Consider the following 18,993-nt stretch of genomic DNA (forward strand, 5'->3'; position numbering starts at 1 on the left):
GAGAGCAAGCTAAAGAGGGGACTGTTGAAACTGGGGCTGACAGATTTTAGCTAATTTTATTTTATTTTATTCATTTGTTTAGATTTTAGCTAATTTTAACAGGCATGTGTAGGTATTGCTAAATTTTAAAGTTTCTGAATGATGTCATCTTCGTAAATGATGCCTTAGCAAATGAGCATTTCTATTCTAATGATGTCCTTCTGAGTAAAATGTTGAATCACTCGAAGGACACAGATAGAGAGAGAGAAAAAATGCCACGTGGGAGGGGCAGAGCTTTATAAAACCTGTCATTGCCATGTCTGAACACTAACAACGCTGAGAAGGCCGTTTCCTGTCAGGCAGAGAAGGACCAGGTATTTCAGCCATTTCCATGTCTCTCTCTGTGAAATAGGGTTTTATTTTGCATACTGGTATTATTAACATAATGAAAATTAAACTGTGGGATGTTTTTAGAGGATGAGTAAAAGTTTAACAGTGTTTTCTTGTTTAGTTGCTTGTTTGAGAATATTTTGGTTCAAGATTTGAATTAAATTAAGTTATACATAATCTTAAATCTCAGAGATCAGCAAATGCCTATGTAACACTCACCAAACCCAAATGTACATTCTAGTTGTGATGTCAGTTTTCCTGAACAGCTTAGAATGTGTGTATCCTTTACCAGTTCTTGTTTGGCACTGAATTTAATGAAAATAGCTAGACCAATTAAAATGTATTTTTTTTAGCAACTGAAAGTAATTTATAAATTGTACATAAATATGATAAAGACAAAAAGAGGACTCAGTTTTCATCTGAAACAACCAGAAATAAAGCAGGAAACTGAGTGGTTCAGTTCAATACCAGAATATACTTATTGAATTTAGTTTGATAATTGGTCAATTTAGTGAAAGAGAAAGAACAGCCCAGTTAGTTGCTAGACTGACTGAAGTAATAGTTCAATAAATAATTTAATATCCCATAAACAAATAATTATTCATTATGAAATAAATCAAATACAGAAAAGGCTTTTAATTTTATGGGGGAAAACTTGGTAATTTGGAATGGGATATTTCCTTGAAGTTATTGTTTTCTCTGTGTCATTAATTTTTCTGGTCAATTTCAAAATATTTACACTGTGTTGCTGCAAAAAAATTCACTTAAAAATGCTACAGCAAACTCGAATCTACCATTCGATGCCAGTGAGCAGAGGGAGTGTGGCCACGGGCCTGAGCTCCCTGCCGCCTGTGCCAAGTTTCAGCGGCACGTCTGTCAGCTTGCATTTCAGGAACCAACACAAGCATCACAGAGACCAGCCTCAATGTGATTTTCATCTGTTTGTTCTTCTAAAGATAATATCAAACGTTGCTTAAGAGTATAATACCTAGAAATTGTTGAAGTTGTGTAACTCACCCTAGTGTTAAGAAATTCACAACAGGTGTTTCCTGTTCTGAGAGATTCTGATGTCACTCAGTGGCTTCGATTTTACACGGTCTTAGGCAGATTCCCACTTAAATGTAGGGTGGATGTGTGGTAGAGTCAGAAGACACTGTGTATATATACACATATATATGATATATTCACAGATTTCTATGAATATAAACTTCTCAAACCTTATTTGAAAGGTCTGTAGGGACAGCACTGCTGCTGCTGCTGCTAAGTCGCTTCAGTCGTGTCCGACTCTGTGCGACCCCATAGACAGCAGCCCACCAGGCTCCTGGTCCCTGGGATTCTCCAGGCAAGAACACTGGAGTGGGGTGCCATTTCCTTCTCCAAGGGACAGCACTAGAGCTGGAATTGGAAGCTAGTCTACGCTTTGAAACCAGCTGTGCTGTCAACATCTTCATATTTTCATTGGTATAACAAGAATTACTAGGTTTACCAGCCAAGTAATTATGCAAGGGAAATAAAACAGTGAGGCCGAAGGAATGTGGTAGCTGTGATAGAGACATCACACATTATTTTTTATGTTAAATGCAGTTAATTTCACCTATCTGAAAGATAGAATTTAGACTATTTTAAAAACAAGTAAATATATCTGGAGTGATTTAATTCTGTCCTTACTTTTTAATTTTTTTAACAAAATAGTCACAGTCAACTGGACTTCTAACTTGGCATTAAAACCCCTCACTTTTCATTTGTCTTGACAAATTTTGCTAGTGTCAAAGTGACTGGCTATTCAGGTCATTATAAAGAATTAGGTATAGGAGAAGCCTACATTAACTAGTTAATTAATTAATTGGTCACATGATGCAGCTTGTGGGATCTCAGTTTCCCAGCCAGGGATTGAGCCCGTGCCCTCAGCAATGAAAGTTCCGAGTCTTAAACACTGGATCACTAGGGAATTCCCAGGCTTAAGTTTATTTTTATAGCTCCAATTCTTTATTTTATTGCACACAATAGAGAAATATTTATGCTATTAATTCTCTGTTTTTGAAATGTTTTTGAGAGGAATAATTCATCATAAGGATGATTTTAAAATTGAGAAGGAAGAGGAAACAAATTCCTGAGTCACCCAGGTTAATCTAATCTCAGTGATGAAGCAAGAGAAAAAAGTGATTTTTTGAAACTTAAGCCTTCTAGTAGTATTACAAATTGTCTTCCTTCCTCTTTTTATTTCCTCTTTCTAGCATTTCTCAAACCAGTAACTGGCTGAAACACTTACACGTAGCAGTTAAACATCAGCAGGTGAAGTGTGAGTGACATTGGACAGAGTGGGTTTCTGAAGCTTGAATCCTGAGCTTGAATCCCTGCATCATTACATACAAACTCTGTGACCTTATATATGTCTCAGGATGTAACCTATAGAATAAAGATCAGAATATGTACCTCACATTGATCCTGTGAATATTATAAATTAAAGGAGACAAGAAGGCATGAAAGAGTTTTGGGGACATGTTTTATTTACTTTACTATTTTGTCTTGATAAAATACAATTGGGTGGTATCTCACACGAGAAATTTTGATACAAATGGCAATCACTTTCTTCACGAGAAATGTTTGCAAACCGAGTGTTCACATGACAGCCGTGGACTGGGGAGACGTGAGCCTGGAGGCCCCGCTGGGGGAGCCCAAGGCTGAAGAGAGCCTCCTCCAGGGCCTCCCCCAGCGGCTCCCCAGCCACCGTCCCCAGAAGGTTCCTGTGGAATGATGAGTGTCAGCGTAGCTTGGTATATTTATAGATTCTGGTAATTGCAGGGTGTGTTTGAAGCCTTTGTGAAAGTGTAAGATACAGTCTGTTGGCTAGAACCAGCAGGTACCCACCCACACCTGGGTGTGTCCAAGCGTTTGGCTGCATGCGAGTTTTAGGTCACGGAAGGTGCGTCTGTCATTTATCTTCAGATGGTGGATGGGGTGTGTGTGTTCATGTGTGCGTATGTGAGCTCCATAAATCCAGGACCACTCCTGCAGAGGGACCTGGTGTTGACTGCCCTGCTAGGGGTGGTGGGAGGAGGGGGGCCTTTCCAGCATCCCAGCAATGAGCTGCTCAGCACAGGGGGCGCTTTGGTAGAAAGGCTGTGGTGTGTGAGTGAGTGGAGGGGGTGTAGGAATGGGAGATAGGGCAGTGTGAAATGCTCCCTCTCAAAAGGTGAGTCTAAGCCACTTCTAGAAAGGAGTTTGGCCATCTCCACTGGGGCCAACAAGAGTATGTGTGCATGTGGCATGCATTTGAATATGTGTGTGTTTTCCTCGAGTGTGTGATGGTGATGGTTTAGTCACTAAATCATGTCCATGGACTCTTGCGACCCTGTGGACTGTAGCCTACCAGGCTCCTCTGCCCATGGGATTTCCCAGGCAAGAATACTGGAGTGGGTTGCCGTTTCCTTCTCCAGGGGATCTTCCCGACCCAGGGATCAAATGTGGGTTTCCTGCATTGCAGGTGGTCTCCTGCATTTCAGGTGGATTCTTTACGGACTGAGCCACCAGGGAAGACCCTAGTGTGTGTATCTGTGTGTCTGTACGTGTGATGTGTGTTTGTAGGTACAACACAGAGGTTGAGAGTATGACCCTGAAGGCCATCCACCAACCTGGCTTCAGTCCTGTCCCTTATAGTCGAGTGACATGGGTCACTTTTCTGATTCTATTTGGGCAGTAGTTTTTTCCTTTGTAAGCGCAAGAATAGCAGTGCCTTCCTCACAGGGTTTGTGTGAGGATTAACTGGTTTAGTACAGGTGAAATGTTGAACACAGCATCTGTTGTACAGTTAAGAACTCAATAAGGGCTATTTATTGTTATTGCTGTTATTATCATTATTATGAGGTGGAGGGTCACCATGCATCCCAGGACTGTTCCCTCTATTGCAGGATCAGCTGTGTCATTTGCAGGATCCAGTGCAAAAGGGAAATGCAGGGAGGACCCTTTGTATAAAGTTACTAAGGAACTGCCGGGTTGTGACAGCAGCGCACTGCACCGAGAGTGGAACCTTTAGTGGCTGCACAGGTCCCAGGGTCACGATGCTGCTGACCCTGTTCAGTTAAAGGAGAACAGAGAGGAAACCCCTGCCCTGTGCAGGGTACAGCCTGTGCTACGCCGCTGACATCACTCAAAATGTTGAGTCATCTCGTAGAGCTGTTGCTTTTCCTCGTTTTCCTTCCAGATTGAGACAATGGAAGAACTTTATGTGGCAAATACCATCTTTGCCCTCAATTTCTTCAAGCATCTGGCACACACAAGCGCCGACACCCAGAATCTCTTCTTCTGTCCCTGGAGCCTCTCCTCCACCATGGCCATGGTCTACCTGGGCGCCCGGGGCAATACTGCAGACCAGATAGCCCAAGTGAGTTTCTGTTAAAGTTCCCAGTTGGGACTGAAGGATTCCTGAACTGAATTGCAGAACTGCTCTGATTATATGCTTACAGGATCTGGACTATAACAGTCAGTGGCTAGTGGGATCTTAGTTCCCCCACCAGGGATCAAACCCATGCCCTCAGCAATCATCACAAGCCATTACAACACAAGTTACTTAGATTCAAATACATAAAAGAGCCAAACCACGAAAATCCTCAATGGTAGATATAGTAGAAGGATTATCAGTTTTCTTATCCTGCAACATTAGAAATAGTTAATAGTGACTATATCTGACATCTGATAATGTTTATATTTTTCAAAAGATTTGTCTGCTTTATCTCTTACTGATTTTAAGAGCATCACTGACGGATGGACAGTGGGACTGAAGCACCTTTCTTTGGGTTCCTCTGGTTTCTGCTCTCTCATCTCAGGCTCTTTCCATTTATGAATTCCTAGTAGTGGTTTTAGGAGAGTGCCATGGAGAGAAAAAAACTGTCCCAGAGCTTTGTCTCTGCACTCTGAGGGAGGCACCGAGAGCAACACAACTTCGGAGGGCCTCAGACAACATTTTCCGCCCCGTGAGCTCATGTCAAAAAACGGGGCTGACGGGATGGCCAGTCTTCAAAGTCAAGGTGGTCGGGGGGCCAGCACTGTGGGGTCTTTCTATCAGGGCCTCTGGCTTCCTTCCTTGGTGAATGGACACCAGCTTAGTCAGGGGACCTTTTCACTGGGTCAGGGACTGTGGAAATACATTGACTTACTTCACTTGTACACAGCAGTCATCCTCTGGGATGAATGTGGTGCTATTAAAGTTCACATGATCCTGTCTTCCCTGGATCCATGAGGAGACGAGGTAATTATATCGTTAAAATTCTTTCCTACTCGTGTGTACAGAGCTCAGCACCGAGTGCTGGGCGTCAAGCTCTGTTTCTCACAAGCGTGGATGCTGTCCTCAGTCACCCTGGAGTTTCCTGTGAGAATCGCACCTGAGTGTGTGGGTACAGGGAGGTGGACAGTCTTCCAGGTACACGGTGACCCACTTAAGGCAGGCCTCATTTGGAGTGGCTCACACAGAGTGTTAGCCAATTTCACCGCAGGAGGAAAAGGGCTGGGAGCTTCTCTCTCTGTTTGTGGCAGTTTGAACATCAAGACTCACAACAAAGCCCAGTTGCTCAATTCTTTGATACCAGCCACATTTTGCAAAATGCCTTCCCCTTTATTTTCTTTGCCTTGAAAAAAAAAAAAAAGGCAGTGAACTCCATTAAAAACTTTAGAAAACATCACGGACTTCAATTTTTATTTTTATTTAGTTTTTGGCCATGCTGTGTGGCATGAGGACTGTTAATTCCCTTCCCCCTGCACTGGAAGCATGGAGTCTTAACCACTGGACCACCGGGGAAGTCTCCATTTTTTTAATGTAAAAGAATCAGAAGCAATTTTTTCTTTTCTTTTCTTTTCTTTTTTTTTGAGGATAGACGCCATGCTCTAGGTGCTAAAGAGAAAATCTTGATTTTGCTACCAGAGGAAAATAACTTATTGGTCACTCATGGTACAACACAGCTTTTCTGTGTTTGGAAAGTATTTTTTGCACGTGGGACAAGAATTTTATATACAGTTTTCTTGTAACTCTGCCACATGGGAAGATTTTAAAATTCAAAGGCAAATTGGCTTAATTCTCTACCAAAAAAAAGAGGAGATGCTTTTTAGTTTGGACATGGAAGCCTGGACTTTGGGGACAGACCTGCCTGTCCTTGGTTGGTGGTTCTGCCACTTACTAGGTGTGTAAATGAAGACATTTAAACACTCTGAGCCTCAGCTTTCTTATTTTTCATTTTATAAGGACAACTTTGTTGAGATATAGTTTACATTTCATAAAATTCACCCATTTAAAGTTTACAATTCAGTAGTTCTTAGTATATTCACAAGAATTGTGCAGCCATCACCACAGTCTAATTTTAGAGTATCTTCTTCTTCCTCAAAGGAATTCTGTATGGTCTATGGCTATACCACCCTGAACCCTCCCAATCTTGGAAGCTAAGCAGGGCTGGGCCTGGTTAGTACTTGGATGGGAGACATTCTGTACCCATAAACTATATTAATTGGATCATACATAATCCAGATTTTTGTTGCTGCTGCTGCTGCTGCTGCTAAGTTGCTTCAGTCATGTCCGACTCTTCCCGACCCCATGGACTGCAGCCTACCAGGCTCCTCCGTCCACGGGATTTTCTAGGCAAGAGTACTGGAGTGGGGTGCCATTGCCTTCTCTGAATGCGGATTGTTAACCACATATTTTGTACAATAGTTGCAGACCTCTCGAACACCATTTGATAACTCAAAAGAGTCTAGTAGTAACTTTCTTATTTTTAAAATGTAAATGAAAATGTGTATTGGGCAAGATGAGTATGAAGATTAGAGTTAACAGGAGAGGCATGTGGTAGAACTAATTGTTTTCATAGCTGATACTTACAATGCCCCAGCCAGGCACCTTGCTGAGAATGTTTTATGAATTTATCCACAGAATACAAAATCCTGTGAGGTAGGTGCTCTGATTACCATATTAACTTTACAGATGAGAAAATCAGGGCAGGAAGAGGCTGCCCACATTTGGGAACTGGTATAGCTGGTAAGGCTGGAACGGTTGCAGGGGAAAAAGGAGCAAATAGAATAAATAGATACTCTCTTTCAGAGTACAGGCAATGTGAGATTTGCAGGAGTATTTTTACCCAGCTCTTATCTTTAGGATAAGGCCACAGACCGGCCTGGGCCAGGCCAGCTCTCTGGGCAGGGTGCCTGCCTCAGCCTGGCTCAGGACCATGACACACACCCCACACCTGCAAGGACTCTTGCCATGACTCGAGTGGGCTTCAGTGCTGCCCAGAGACCCCAGCTTATGGGTCAACTTCCTTAAAAGGTAGGACAACCAGAGAAGCTCTTACACAAAGTATTCCTCCCTTTTACAGTGTCAGTCAGGCTGCTTTTCAGAGAGTATTAGGTAGGAACTTATAATATATGATCTGAAGAGCAGAGAAAGACCCCAGAAATCCTAACACCTCTCCTTCCAGCCTAGAAATCCACCATCTGCTGGGCAAGGTTGCCTTCCCTTCCTTGGCAGAGCCTCCACCATCAATGCTTTACCAATAAGTTCCTCCCTGCCTGGGGCCCCATGGCGCTGGGACCGAAAGGATGCTGGAGATGGGGGTGGGCGGGTGTCAGGGTCAGGTGGAGGAATCTACTGTACTGGGGGAGGGGGCTTGAGGCACCTTCCTGGGCCAGTCTGCACCTGCCAGTTTCACTGTTAGCTGGACCTGCCACTTACAACATAAAGAAATTCACATTGGGATGTCTCAGTGGTCCAGTGGCTAAGACTCTGTGCTCCCAACACAAGGGGACCTGGATCTGATCCCTGGTCGGGGAACATGTGGAAACTAAAGACCCTGCATGCCGCAACTAAAGATGCTGCCTGCCGCAACTAAGACCATGGGCAGCTAAATAAATACATAGATGCAAATAAATATTTAAAAAAGGAATTCATATTGTCATCTGACCCCTGCCATCTTCCCCCAACATGGACAGAAGTGAGGGATTTCTTTATGTGTAGATAATGTATGTGCAGACGTTTTAGGTGATCCTCGGTAATACTGAGCACCCTGTTTTTGTGCTGAAGCTAGCAGTGGCTGCTAATGGTTAACAGTCTAGAAGGGTATAATGTGTAAGGCCACTGAACAGAGAGATACAGGGTCAGGCGTTAGCCTTATTACTTCCTTCAAAATACTGGGATGTTTTCAAGGAAGTTTATGAGTTGGGTGATAATTTAGATAATTTAATTAAAAGATTATAAATCATCTCATTATATTTTTTTTGGTCAAAATGGCCAGTATTTGAATTAGTATAAAATAACTCATGCTAATTCCCATGAAGGGAATTTCATGGACTGACACATATTACACTTGAAGAGCATCTGTGCTTTGTGCCCAGACACAAAGGCAGGGAACTTGACGTAGGACCACTAAGAGGTACTTGACAGCCATTGGTTTAAAAGCTAAATAATGCAGCAGAAAAATGTACCAAATTTTCTCGAATTCCAATTGTAGGTGCTTCAGTTTAACCAAGTTGGAGTCCACAGAGGCACCCCAGTGACCCCACGGAGCCTCAGCAGTTGTAATTTCTCACAGCAGATCCAGAGGGGCACCTATCCTGATGCTATTTTGCAGGTATCTGACTCATCCATTCCTAGTTCTTTTGTATTTTGTTTCCAGAAACTTCTTGTCTTAAAGTCACAATATTAGGGAAGGAACCTAGTACAACTTCCACCTTTCATAGGAAGAAAACTAAGACTCACAGTCCTTGAGTAAATATCTTACAGCCACTCTCATAGGGAAGGGCAGACCTGGGGTAGAATCCATGCTTTATGACTTCCAGGTCAAGACTGTTTGTAATTCTGTCACATTACTCTGCCATTAGTTGGGTATGTATAATTCATTCTAAAGCCACGGTAGAGACTCCTACTATACACATGTGTGAATGCAGATTTCCAGAGTAAGGGGTGACAAGTAATTGAGGAATGGAGGTGGCCAGGCCTGGTGACTTCAGAAGAGGTCACTGACCTTCATGTATCCTTTATCTCCTCTCTCCCTATCTATCTAGGGCTTCCCCAACGGCTCAGTGGTAAATAATCTGCCTGCAATGCAGGAGACGCAGGTTCAATCCCTGGATAAGATGATTCCCTGGAGAGGAAATGGCAACCCACTCCAGTATTCTTGCCTGAAAAATCCCATGGACAGAGGAGCTTGGCGGATTACAGTTCAAAGAGTCACAAAGAGTTGGACCCAACTGAGCGACTGATCACAAGCACACATCTATCTATCTGTCTACCTACTGTCATCATTATGATCATCATCTACTATCTATCTATCTTCCTTCTCTCTCCCCATCTGTGGATCTGTCATCATCATTATTAACAAAAGAACACCACCAATCTATCCACCTATTTATCATCATTATTGTGATCATCATCTACTCTCTGTCTATCTACCATCCATTCATCTAGTCAATCTCAAGTTAGTATATTTTCCCAGTACTCCACTTCCTTAAACACTATTCAGCTACATTATAAGAGCCTGGTGTAGATGGGCTCCTACTGGTAAATAACTTCCACAATCACACTCTGATTTAGGTCCTCTCACAGGTTCCTTCTTAGGGATGCTGATGCTCCATCTGTCTGTCACTCAGGGAATTACAGACTCAAGATGATGAGAGGGCCTCTTCAAAAGGCAATTCTGCCAGGCCTGAGTGGACAGCTGATGGTCCATCTTCAGGGCTCTGACCTCAGCTTCACCCAGCCACTGCTGTGACTAAGCCCTGTGTCTGTCATCATGCTCGCAAACTTCAGGTTGGGGATTGGAATTCCCCTCGATTTTATGTTTTCTAAACTCCAGATTCCATTGCACAGACAACCCCTTAATTATGCCAAAGGACTTGTAGAAGTTATATAAACTTTTAAAAGAACATTTCTAAGGTAACATTTTAATATAATAAAAATTGCTTAGAGACTATAGCTTAGATAAGTATCAAAGGAGCCTGACTTTTTCTAGGATCTCAGTTCTGTTACAGATAAATCCAATCCTATGGGCAGAGAAAAATCTGAAACAAGTCAAAAATTATCTGATAAGTTTTAATGTACTATATCCATATCAAAATTATTTCCTGAGTTACCTCTAAAGTGCCAGAAAAAAAAAGTATATTGTAATACAGCATTTTATTGATATCCTAGAAAAAATACTATTGCTTAAGAAATATCTTGTTTAGAAGTCCTGAGTTATATAAATTGAATCTCTCCTTTCCTTTTAAGGCACAAGCTTCGGGGGTAATCCATTCATCCTTCCATTCTCTCAGCAACACTATCAACGCGTCCATGGGGGAGTATTTATTGGAAAGTGCCAATAAACTGTTTGGAGAGAAATCTGCAAGATTCAAGGAAGTGAGTGAAACCTGCGATCTAAATGGCAGGGTCCCAAACTTGCAGGAAGATCACTTTCAAAGCTGTTTTCTCTGATTCATTTCCAGAGGGTGAGAATTCCACTCAGGCTCGCAAGGCTCCCCGAGGCCATGGGACACGATCCAACACAGGCATGCTTGTGTTCCCTCTGTGGGTGTTTCCTATTTCTACTGTAAAAACCCCACGTGGAAAGTCACAAGTCAGGAGGTGCGCACACATGCTCCCAGAACCACTAACCCCACGCCCAGCCTCTCCGTCTCCATTCAATGTTCATTGCGCAAAGTATGCAGGAGAACAAAGGCAGTCGGGACTGGATTGGGGGCGTCAAGAGAGCACATAATCAGCTCCCAGCCAACCTCCCCTGTACCCTGCTTCAGGCTCCCCAGTCTTGACAGGAAACCTGTAATTTACAAAACACCAAAGATGGTTGGATATCCCGGAGGAGGGCATGGCAGCCCACTCCAGTATTCTTGGCTGGAGATTTCCATGGACAGAGGAGTCTAACGGGCTACAGTCCACGGGGTCACAAAGAGTTGGACACAACTGAGCAGCTAACACTTTCACTTTCACTTGTTGTCTATATATTCTAAGTAATCTTGTCACTGTTTTTTCGCTTTAAAGGAATACATGCAACTCTCCAAGAGATATTACTCTACAGAACCGCAGGCAGTTGACTTCCTAGAATGTGCAGAAGATGCCAGAAAACAGATTAATTCCTGGGTCAAGACTCAAACCAAAGGTAAAACCAAGAAATAGTTTCTGCTCTTCTTTCCACGTAGAAAACTCTGATGTGTGTGTGTGTGTGTGTGTGCGTTTAAAATCCTTGAACTTAGCACTTACTCCTAATCTTAGTTATTTTGGCTAATGTAACCTGATTCTTGTTGAGCTTTGTGGTGTTTTAAGTGAGAAAAATGGAGAAGGCAATGGCACCCCACTCCAGTACTCTTGCCTGGAAAATCCCATGGACGAGGGAGCTTGGTGGGCTGCAGTCCATGGGGTCGCGAAGAGTCAGACACAACTGAGTGACTTCACATTCAGTTTTCACTTTCATGCATTGGAGAAGGAAATGGCAGCCCACTCCAGTGTTCTTGCCTGGAGAATCCCAGGGACAGGGGAGCCTGGTGGGGCTGCCATCTGTGGGGTTGCACAGAGTCAGACACGACTGAAGCGACTTAGCAGCAGCAAGTGAGAAAAAAATAATCAAAGTCTACTAATAGAAGATATATATTCAGTAATCTGGTTCGGATTATTAGTGAATAGAATATAAGAAGAGGCAGATCTTTTCTAATTTAGGAGATATCAGTATTGAAATAATTGTGACTTTATGTTCACTGCAAACAAAAACAAAGAAAAAAGGAACAATATTCAACTGAGTAATGTGAGAATATGGGCAATGGAAAAAGGAGGGATCACAAAAGTTTAGCTCTTTCTTCTGTTTCACCATCCAGAGTCGGTATGCTGTCCAGTTCTTTCAGTCCCTTCTTCATCTCCCGTTAACCATCTAAGCTACTTCTACCTGTATTACGCGTGTCCTCAGTTTCTAACTGCCTCATCCAAGATCCCACTATCTGTTCCTGGTGCAGCTGGGGTTTCCTCTTCTTCTGAGCCTTAGTCTAATTCTGGAATTCTTCAAATTAACGTTTAAAGAGTTTGATAACTTAATGCAGAAAACATATTTTCATGTATCTCCTATGCTTATTTATTTACTTTTAAATACATTTTTGGAGAAGGCGATGGCACCCCACTCCAGTACTCTTGGCTGGAAAATCCCATGGATGGAGGAGCCTGGTGGGCTGCAGTCTGTGGGATCGCTAGGAGTCAGACACGACTGAGCGACTTCACTTGCACTTTTCACTTGCATGCATTGGAGAAGGAAATGGCAGCCCACTCCAGTGTTCTTGCCTGGAGAATCCCAGGGACGGTGGAGCCTGGTGGGCTGCCGTCTCTGGGGTCTCACAGAGTCGGACATGACTGAAGTGACTTACCAGCAGCAGCAGCAAATACATTTTTATTTGGCTGTGTTGGGTCACAGCTGTGGCATGTGGAATCTAGTTTCCTGACCAGGGATTGAACCTGGGCCCCCAGCGTTGGCAGCATGGGATCTGAGCCACCGGACTACTAGGGAAGCCCCTGCCTCCTATGTTTAAAACATCGTTTCAAACCATAGTGCGCTGTCCTCGTCTCTTAGCTACCATAATAGAAAAAGCACTTGTATTAAGTTCTGTAGAATTGAAAAAAGAATTATTGTTCCTCTAAAAACAGTTGGCCTACTTTAGTTCTTCATTTCTAGATTTTTACATTACTGCTCTGAAAGATTGATGTACCACTGACAAAAAGGAAGCAGAGAAAGTGAAGATTTAACAAAAATGAAAGTCAAAGCAGATTGCAAAATCAAAGAGATGCATGAAAGCTTTGCTTTTTTGAGAACAGCAAGAATTTCTCTTCTTTCTAAGCATTTGTGGTGAATGGCTATAAATCAATCAGTGAAACTGCAAAAATGCCAAATAGTCATTTAGACTGATTGTTTTACCAATTTTTATAGTAATTTGAGAAAATTTTCTTTTTTCCTTGTTATGATCAAATATTATGTGTCACAAAGTTAAATAAAGTCCCAGTAGATTTCCAAGTGGTAACCAGGAGTTTTAATTGCTAGGGGTTATACTGAATGACGGAGAAGGCAATGGCACCCCACTCCAGTACTCTTGCCTAGAAAATCCCATGGATGGAGGAGCCTGGAAGGCTGCAGTCCATGGGGTTGTTGAGGGTCGGACACAACTGAGTGACTTCACTTTCACTTTTCACTTTCATGCATCGGGGAAGGAAATGGTAACCCACTCCAGTGTTCTTGCCTGGAGAATCCCAGGGACAGGGAAGCCTGGTGGGCTGCCGTCTATGGGGTCGCACAGAGTTGGACACAACTGAAGTGACTTAGCATAGCATAGCAAGCATACTGAATGAAGATATTGAATAACTGTACTGAAACTGGTCAGACTACAGTGACCTTTTTGCTTCAGTCCTGTATCTGTCAGCAGAAATGGAAGACAGTGGAGTTCTGAGCAGCTCCCAAGCACTGTGACCTTGGAAGGATTACTAAGATCTCACTACGGTGTCCGTTTGTGTTGCTGTTCGGTTGCTAAGTCACGTCCAACTCTTTGCCGCCCCATGAACTGCAGCAAGCCAGGCTTCCCTGTCCCTCACTATCTCCTGCAGATTACTCAGACTCATGCCCATTGAGTCAGTGATGCCATAGAACCATCTCATCCTCTGTTGCTGCCTTCTCCTCTTGCTCTCAGTCTTTCCAGCATCAGGGTCTTTTCCAATGAGTTGACTCTTCCCAGCAGGTGGCCAAAGTATTGGAGCTTCAGCTTCAGTATCAGTCCTTCCAGCGAATATTCAAGGTTGATTTCCTATTTGTGTAAAATGACACTAATAATACTCCCTTATTGGAATGGTTGTGAGGAGTAAATAGAATAATGTGGTTGAAATATTGCAGAGCAGGTATTCACTATAAATGGGCTGTTTCTTAAACCAACTTTAAAAAAAACCACACACTCAGATATTATCACTTCTGGGAACTTTCTTGGACTCAGTCATTCATTCCCTTCTCTGTGTTGTTACAGTTCTCTGCATTATTCAGCTCTCTTAATAGAACTCACCGCACTTTCTTTCCTGAATGATTTAGAATGTCTCTTCCAATATTCTAAGCCCGCCCCACCCCCAGGACAATTTTTCCTTTATTACTTCATGAATCTGTGCTATTCCTGATACAGGTGCAGCACAACTTCCAAAACACTGTGTTTGGATGAATCAATGAGTTAGACCTATGGGCTGTCTAGACCAGACCTAGAAGGGCCTACTGACACACAGGGAAATGCACTATTAAATGCCTTGGTAGAGTCAGTCGCTCAGTCGTGCCCGACTCTTTGCGATCCCATGGACTGTAGCCAGCCAGGCTCCTCTGCCCATGAAATTCTCCAGGCAAGAATACTGGAGTGGGTTGCAATTCTCTTCTCCAAGGGATCTTCACCATCCAGGGACTGAACTCGGGTCTTCTGCATTGCTGGCAGATTCTTTACTATCTGAGCCACTAGGGAAGCCCATTATATTCCTTGAGTCTCTTTTTCACTCCCATCTGAATGAACTAACTTCATATAACTATAAAACTTTGAGAAAACAGTATAAAAGGAATTAAAAACTTTCTGGGACTTCTCTGGCAGTCCAGGGGTTAAGACTCTGTGCTCTCAAAGCAAGGGACGCAGGTTCAGTTTCTGGTCAGAGGAATAAGATCCTGCATGCAGCACAAAGAAAAAAAAATTAAAAGAAACTTAAAATTTTTTTCCCAAGTCTAATAGCAATTCTAAATCTTAATTACATTACTTCTTCATTTGCTTTTGAATTTTGCAAACCTGAAAAAGTTTTACTTATGTTTTAAATAAATTAAGAGAAAAATTTGAATGTGAATATCAACATCTCTGCAGAGTTTGATAAATGTGGATGCTAAGCTTGATGGTGACTCAAAAGATTCAAGAAATCATAATGACTTCGTAATTGTTAATCATGAAACATAAGCATATATCATATTTTCTGTAGGCAAAATCCCAAACTTGTTACCTGAAGGTTCTGTTGATGCAGACACCAAGATGGTCCTGGTGAATGCTATCTACTTCAAAGGAAAATGGAAGACTCCATTTCAGAAGAAACTAAAGGGGCTTTATCCTTTCCATGTGAACTCGGTATGAGACAATGAAAATAAAACAGATTTTCTTAATATATATTTTAGGGTCTTTGACAAAATAGAAAAAGAAAAATTGGGACCACTCATTGATATGATTTGCTATTAATAGTTATAAATTATACACACTGGATAGTTGATTGACTCTTTCAGGTTACTGAATAGCACTTAGTAATTTTCTGAGAGGTCATATGAGTAATGGTAAAGACCATGGGCTTTATAATTACACAATCTTGGACTCATATGTAGGCTGTACCAACTATGATGTTAGTTGTGGTTCATACACTCCTTTTTTTGATCTGTGAAACTAGGATGATAATATCCAACTCAAAATGTTGTTGTAAAGATTCAAAGAGATTTTGCAGAGTACTTGACCCCTAGTAGGTCCTGAACAAATGTTTTAGTATTTAATTATAATTGTCCATCTTATTACTAATGGGCATAATCTTGAAAAAACAAAATAGATCAGAATCACTGTGAGAGTATACAAATAATAAATTTTTATTTTTTAAAATATATTTTGATGTTTTTGACAAATTTCAAAACAAATTTTTAATTAAAAAAATCTATTTCTTTAGCATGAAAGAAGAACCCATTCTCTTTTGTGTCTGATTGTAAATCTTTTGACATCTTACTATCAACTTTCATATTTTACTTTTTAATTACTTTAGACTCAGCACAAATCAGTAGAGATGATGTTCCTGCATGAAAAGCTAAACATTGGATACATAGCAGACCTGAAGGTCCAGATTCTAGAACTCCCATATGCTGGAGAGGTCAGTATGTTCCTGCTGCTTCCAGATGGAATTGCTGAATCCTCTACGGGCTTGGAGTTGGTAAGAATTCCAACTTCTTTTGTTTTAAACGCTGGGGCTAAACTCACCTTTGCACATGTCTGCTGCTGCTGTTGCTATTTAGTTGCTAAATCACGTCCGACTCTTTGAGACCCCCTGGACTTCAGCCCGCCATACTCCTCTGTCCCTGGGATTTCCCAGGCAAGATTACTGGAGCAGGTAGCCATTTCCTCTCCAGGGGATCTTCCTGACCCAAGGATCAAACCCACGTCTCCTGCATTGGCAGGTGGATTTTTTTTTATCACTGAGTCACCTGGGAAGCCCTTGCACATGCCCACATCTGAGGAAATGGTGTGCAGTTTGAATATGTGAACTTGTTTGAGACAAATTGTGCCAGGTTTCCCAGTAATTCAGAAGCCTTAAACACATCTCGTATATGCTATCTTCTTGGAAAATTTTTACCTATTAAATTTTAATATCACCTACTTTACTTTAATATAGTAAAGTCATTGGTTGTCAGCATTAGAGGTTGTTGTCTTTCTCTGCTAAGCACTCAGTGGTTTTATGTTTTGGGTTCACAGCTGGAGAGTGAAATCACCCCTGACAAACTCAGCAAGTGGCTCAGCGAGGACACCATGGGTGAGGATGACGTGGAGGTGTACATCCCCAGGTTCAAACTGGAAGAGCGTTATGGACTCAAGACCATTCTCACGGGCATGGGCATGGGCGATGCCTTCAGCCAAGGCCGAGCCAATTTCTCAGGCATGTCAGAAAAGAATGACCTGTTTCTGTCTGAAGTGTTTCATCAAGCTTCTGTGGATGTGAACGAGGAGGGCACTGAGGCTGCTGCCGGCACTGGGGCCATCGTAACAGGGAGAACAGGCCACGGAGGTCCGCAGTTCGTGGCAGACCATCCTTTCCTCTTCTTTATTGTGCACAAGATAACCAAGAGCATTCTCTTTTGGGGTAGATTTGCATCACCCTAAATTGAAAGTTTCCGTTTCTGCACAGGAATTTATAATATGAGGTATAAGCCTCAGGATTTCTGCAAGTGCCAAATCTTTAGAGACCTCTGCATGTTTCTGCTTTTCTGAACTTCTATTACACACTAACTAGAAACACAGACATAGCGTGACATCTGTCAATCATAACATTACCCGCCCCCTGCCATTAATCATTTGGCCTCCTAAAATGGGATGATATGTCATTAAGCTCTTTCTTACTCTCAGTTTATTTTATAGCATTAACTTTTACTGTATTATTTATTGTTTTATATACTTTTTTTTAAAATTATGGTCACTGTCTACTGAAGCCAGTTATCACTTATTTTTCTTTCTAAGGAAATATATATATTTGTGGGCTTCCCTGGTGGCTCAGAGGGTGAAGAATCCACCTGCAATGCAGGATACCTGAGTTCGATCCCTGGGTCGGGAAGATCCCCTGGAGAAGGGAATGGCTACCCACTTTGGTTTTCTTGCCTGGAGAATGCCATGGACAGAGGAGCCTAGTAGGCTACAGTCCATGGGGTTGCAACAAGTGAGACACGACTTAGTGGCTAAGCATGCAGGCATATGTATTTGTTCTTATAATTAAGGATAAGTAGGTGGCCTTCCATGCCCTTTTGTAATAGAAACCTAGAAGAAAGCATTGAACAACAGGGAAATGTATATTGTGTGCATTTCTAGCATTATGTATCCCATACACGTGGCTGTAACTTACATAAGGTTGCAAAAATATAGAAAATAAACCTATTTTCACAAACCATTTGTTTGTTCACATTATATTAGGTCTTTAGATTATAAGATCTGGTTATCTTGTTTCTCAGAAATCAGGCATCACGGCTCATTTGTGAGAACCAAGTAAACAGAATAAGAGAGCCAAGGGAATAAACAACTGCTTTGCAAGGGGCCCCAGTGTTGGGGGTGGAATGGAGTTGTGTGAAAAATTGATTAGAACTGCTTTCTCACAGCAGCAAAAAGTATAGCAATTCAAAAGGATAGTTTGGGTCAGAGTCCTCTGGGGACCCCTGTGTTCAAATCAGGACATCAGGAATAAACACTGAGTCTAGTGGTGCAGACATAGCATCAAGGTCAACTCGCTGAGTGCATTGAGAGAGAGAGAGAGTTCAGAGGGGTAGAGAAGAGCTTGGCACAAGGGTGGAAGGAAAACATAAGCTGACTTCTTTTAAGTGTGTTTGCTTCAAATAGCACTGAATACTTCTGAGTGGATCAGCAGCACATAAAAACATAATTTAAGTCCTGAGAAATAAGGAAGATCTGAGGTTTAGGGAGTTTGACCTGGCTACAGAAGTGTGGCTGGTCCTGAAAATGCATTCCAGGCACTGCCCTCTTTATGATGAAATCCAGGGATGGGTGACCCACTGAAGCATCATGGCTAAAGAGGCAGCCTTATGACCTTGTCTTAACTGCACCTAAATCCCAGTTCGAACACTTATGAGTCTGCTAACCACAAGCTGGGAATGATGCTTCTTCCTGCTTCAGTTTTCTTTCAGTGTAAACTGCCGGGGCCCAGCCCCAGTGGATCCAGGGAATTCAAAGGGGAGACGGCTTTGGTGATCAGGATACTATAGAATTAAAGATATAAAGAGTGGTTAAATAAGGATAGCTCAGTGAGAAAATTCAGTGGAGAAAAGAGGCTGAATAACTTGGTTTACGTGGAAAGCTAATAAAATTCCAAAACAAGGAATTTGC

At 42.2% G+C, this 18,993-nt stretch overlaps 1 protein-coding gene across 2 annotated transcripts; it reads left to right on the forward strand.

Moving 5' to 3' along the window:
• The first annotated feature begins 305 nt into the window (after positions 1–305).
• On the forward strand, positions 306–18,046 carry LOC147346439 (plasminogen activator inhibitor 2-like). Of its 2 annotated transcripts, XM_086372485.1 has the most exons (9): positions 306–353; positions 4,571–4,750; positions 8,853–8,972; positions 9,406–9,459; positions 10,610–10,738; positions 11,378–11,495; positions 15,347–15,489; positions 16,160–16,324; positions 16,864–18,046. In XM_086372485.1, exons 2-9 carry the CDS (start codon positions 4,580–4,582, stop codon positions 17,266–17,268), a joined length of 1,305 nt encoding a protein of 434 aa, XP_086228611.1. In that variant the 5' UTR covers positions 306–353; positions 4,571–4,579; the 3' UTR covers positions 17,269–18,046. The 2 variants fall into 2 exon arrangements, with proteins under 2 accessions (XP_086228611.1, XP_086228612.1); XM_086372486.1 differs by lacking the exon at positions 9,406–9,459.
• Positions 18,047–18,993: the final 947 nt, after the last annotated feature.

This window comes from Bos grunniens, chromosome 24 (genome assembly GCF_055505025.1).
Source record: "Bos grunniens cultivar Pamir isolate PY7600 chromosome 24, Bosgru_T2T1.0, whole genome shotgun sequence".
Classification (NCBI taxonomy): domain Eukaryota; kingdom Metazoa; phylum Chordata; class Mammalia; order Artiodactyla; family Bovidae; genus Bos; species Bos grunniens.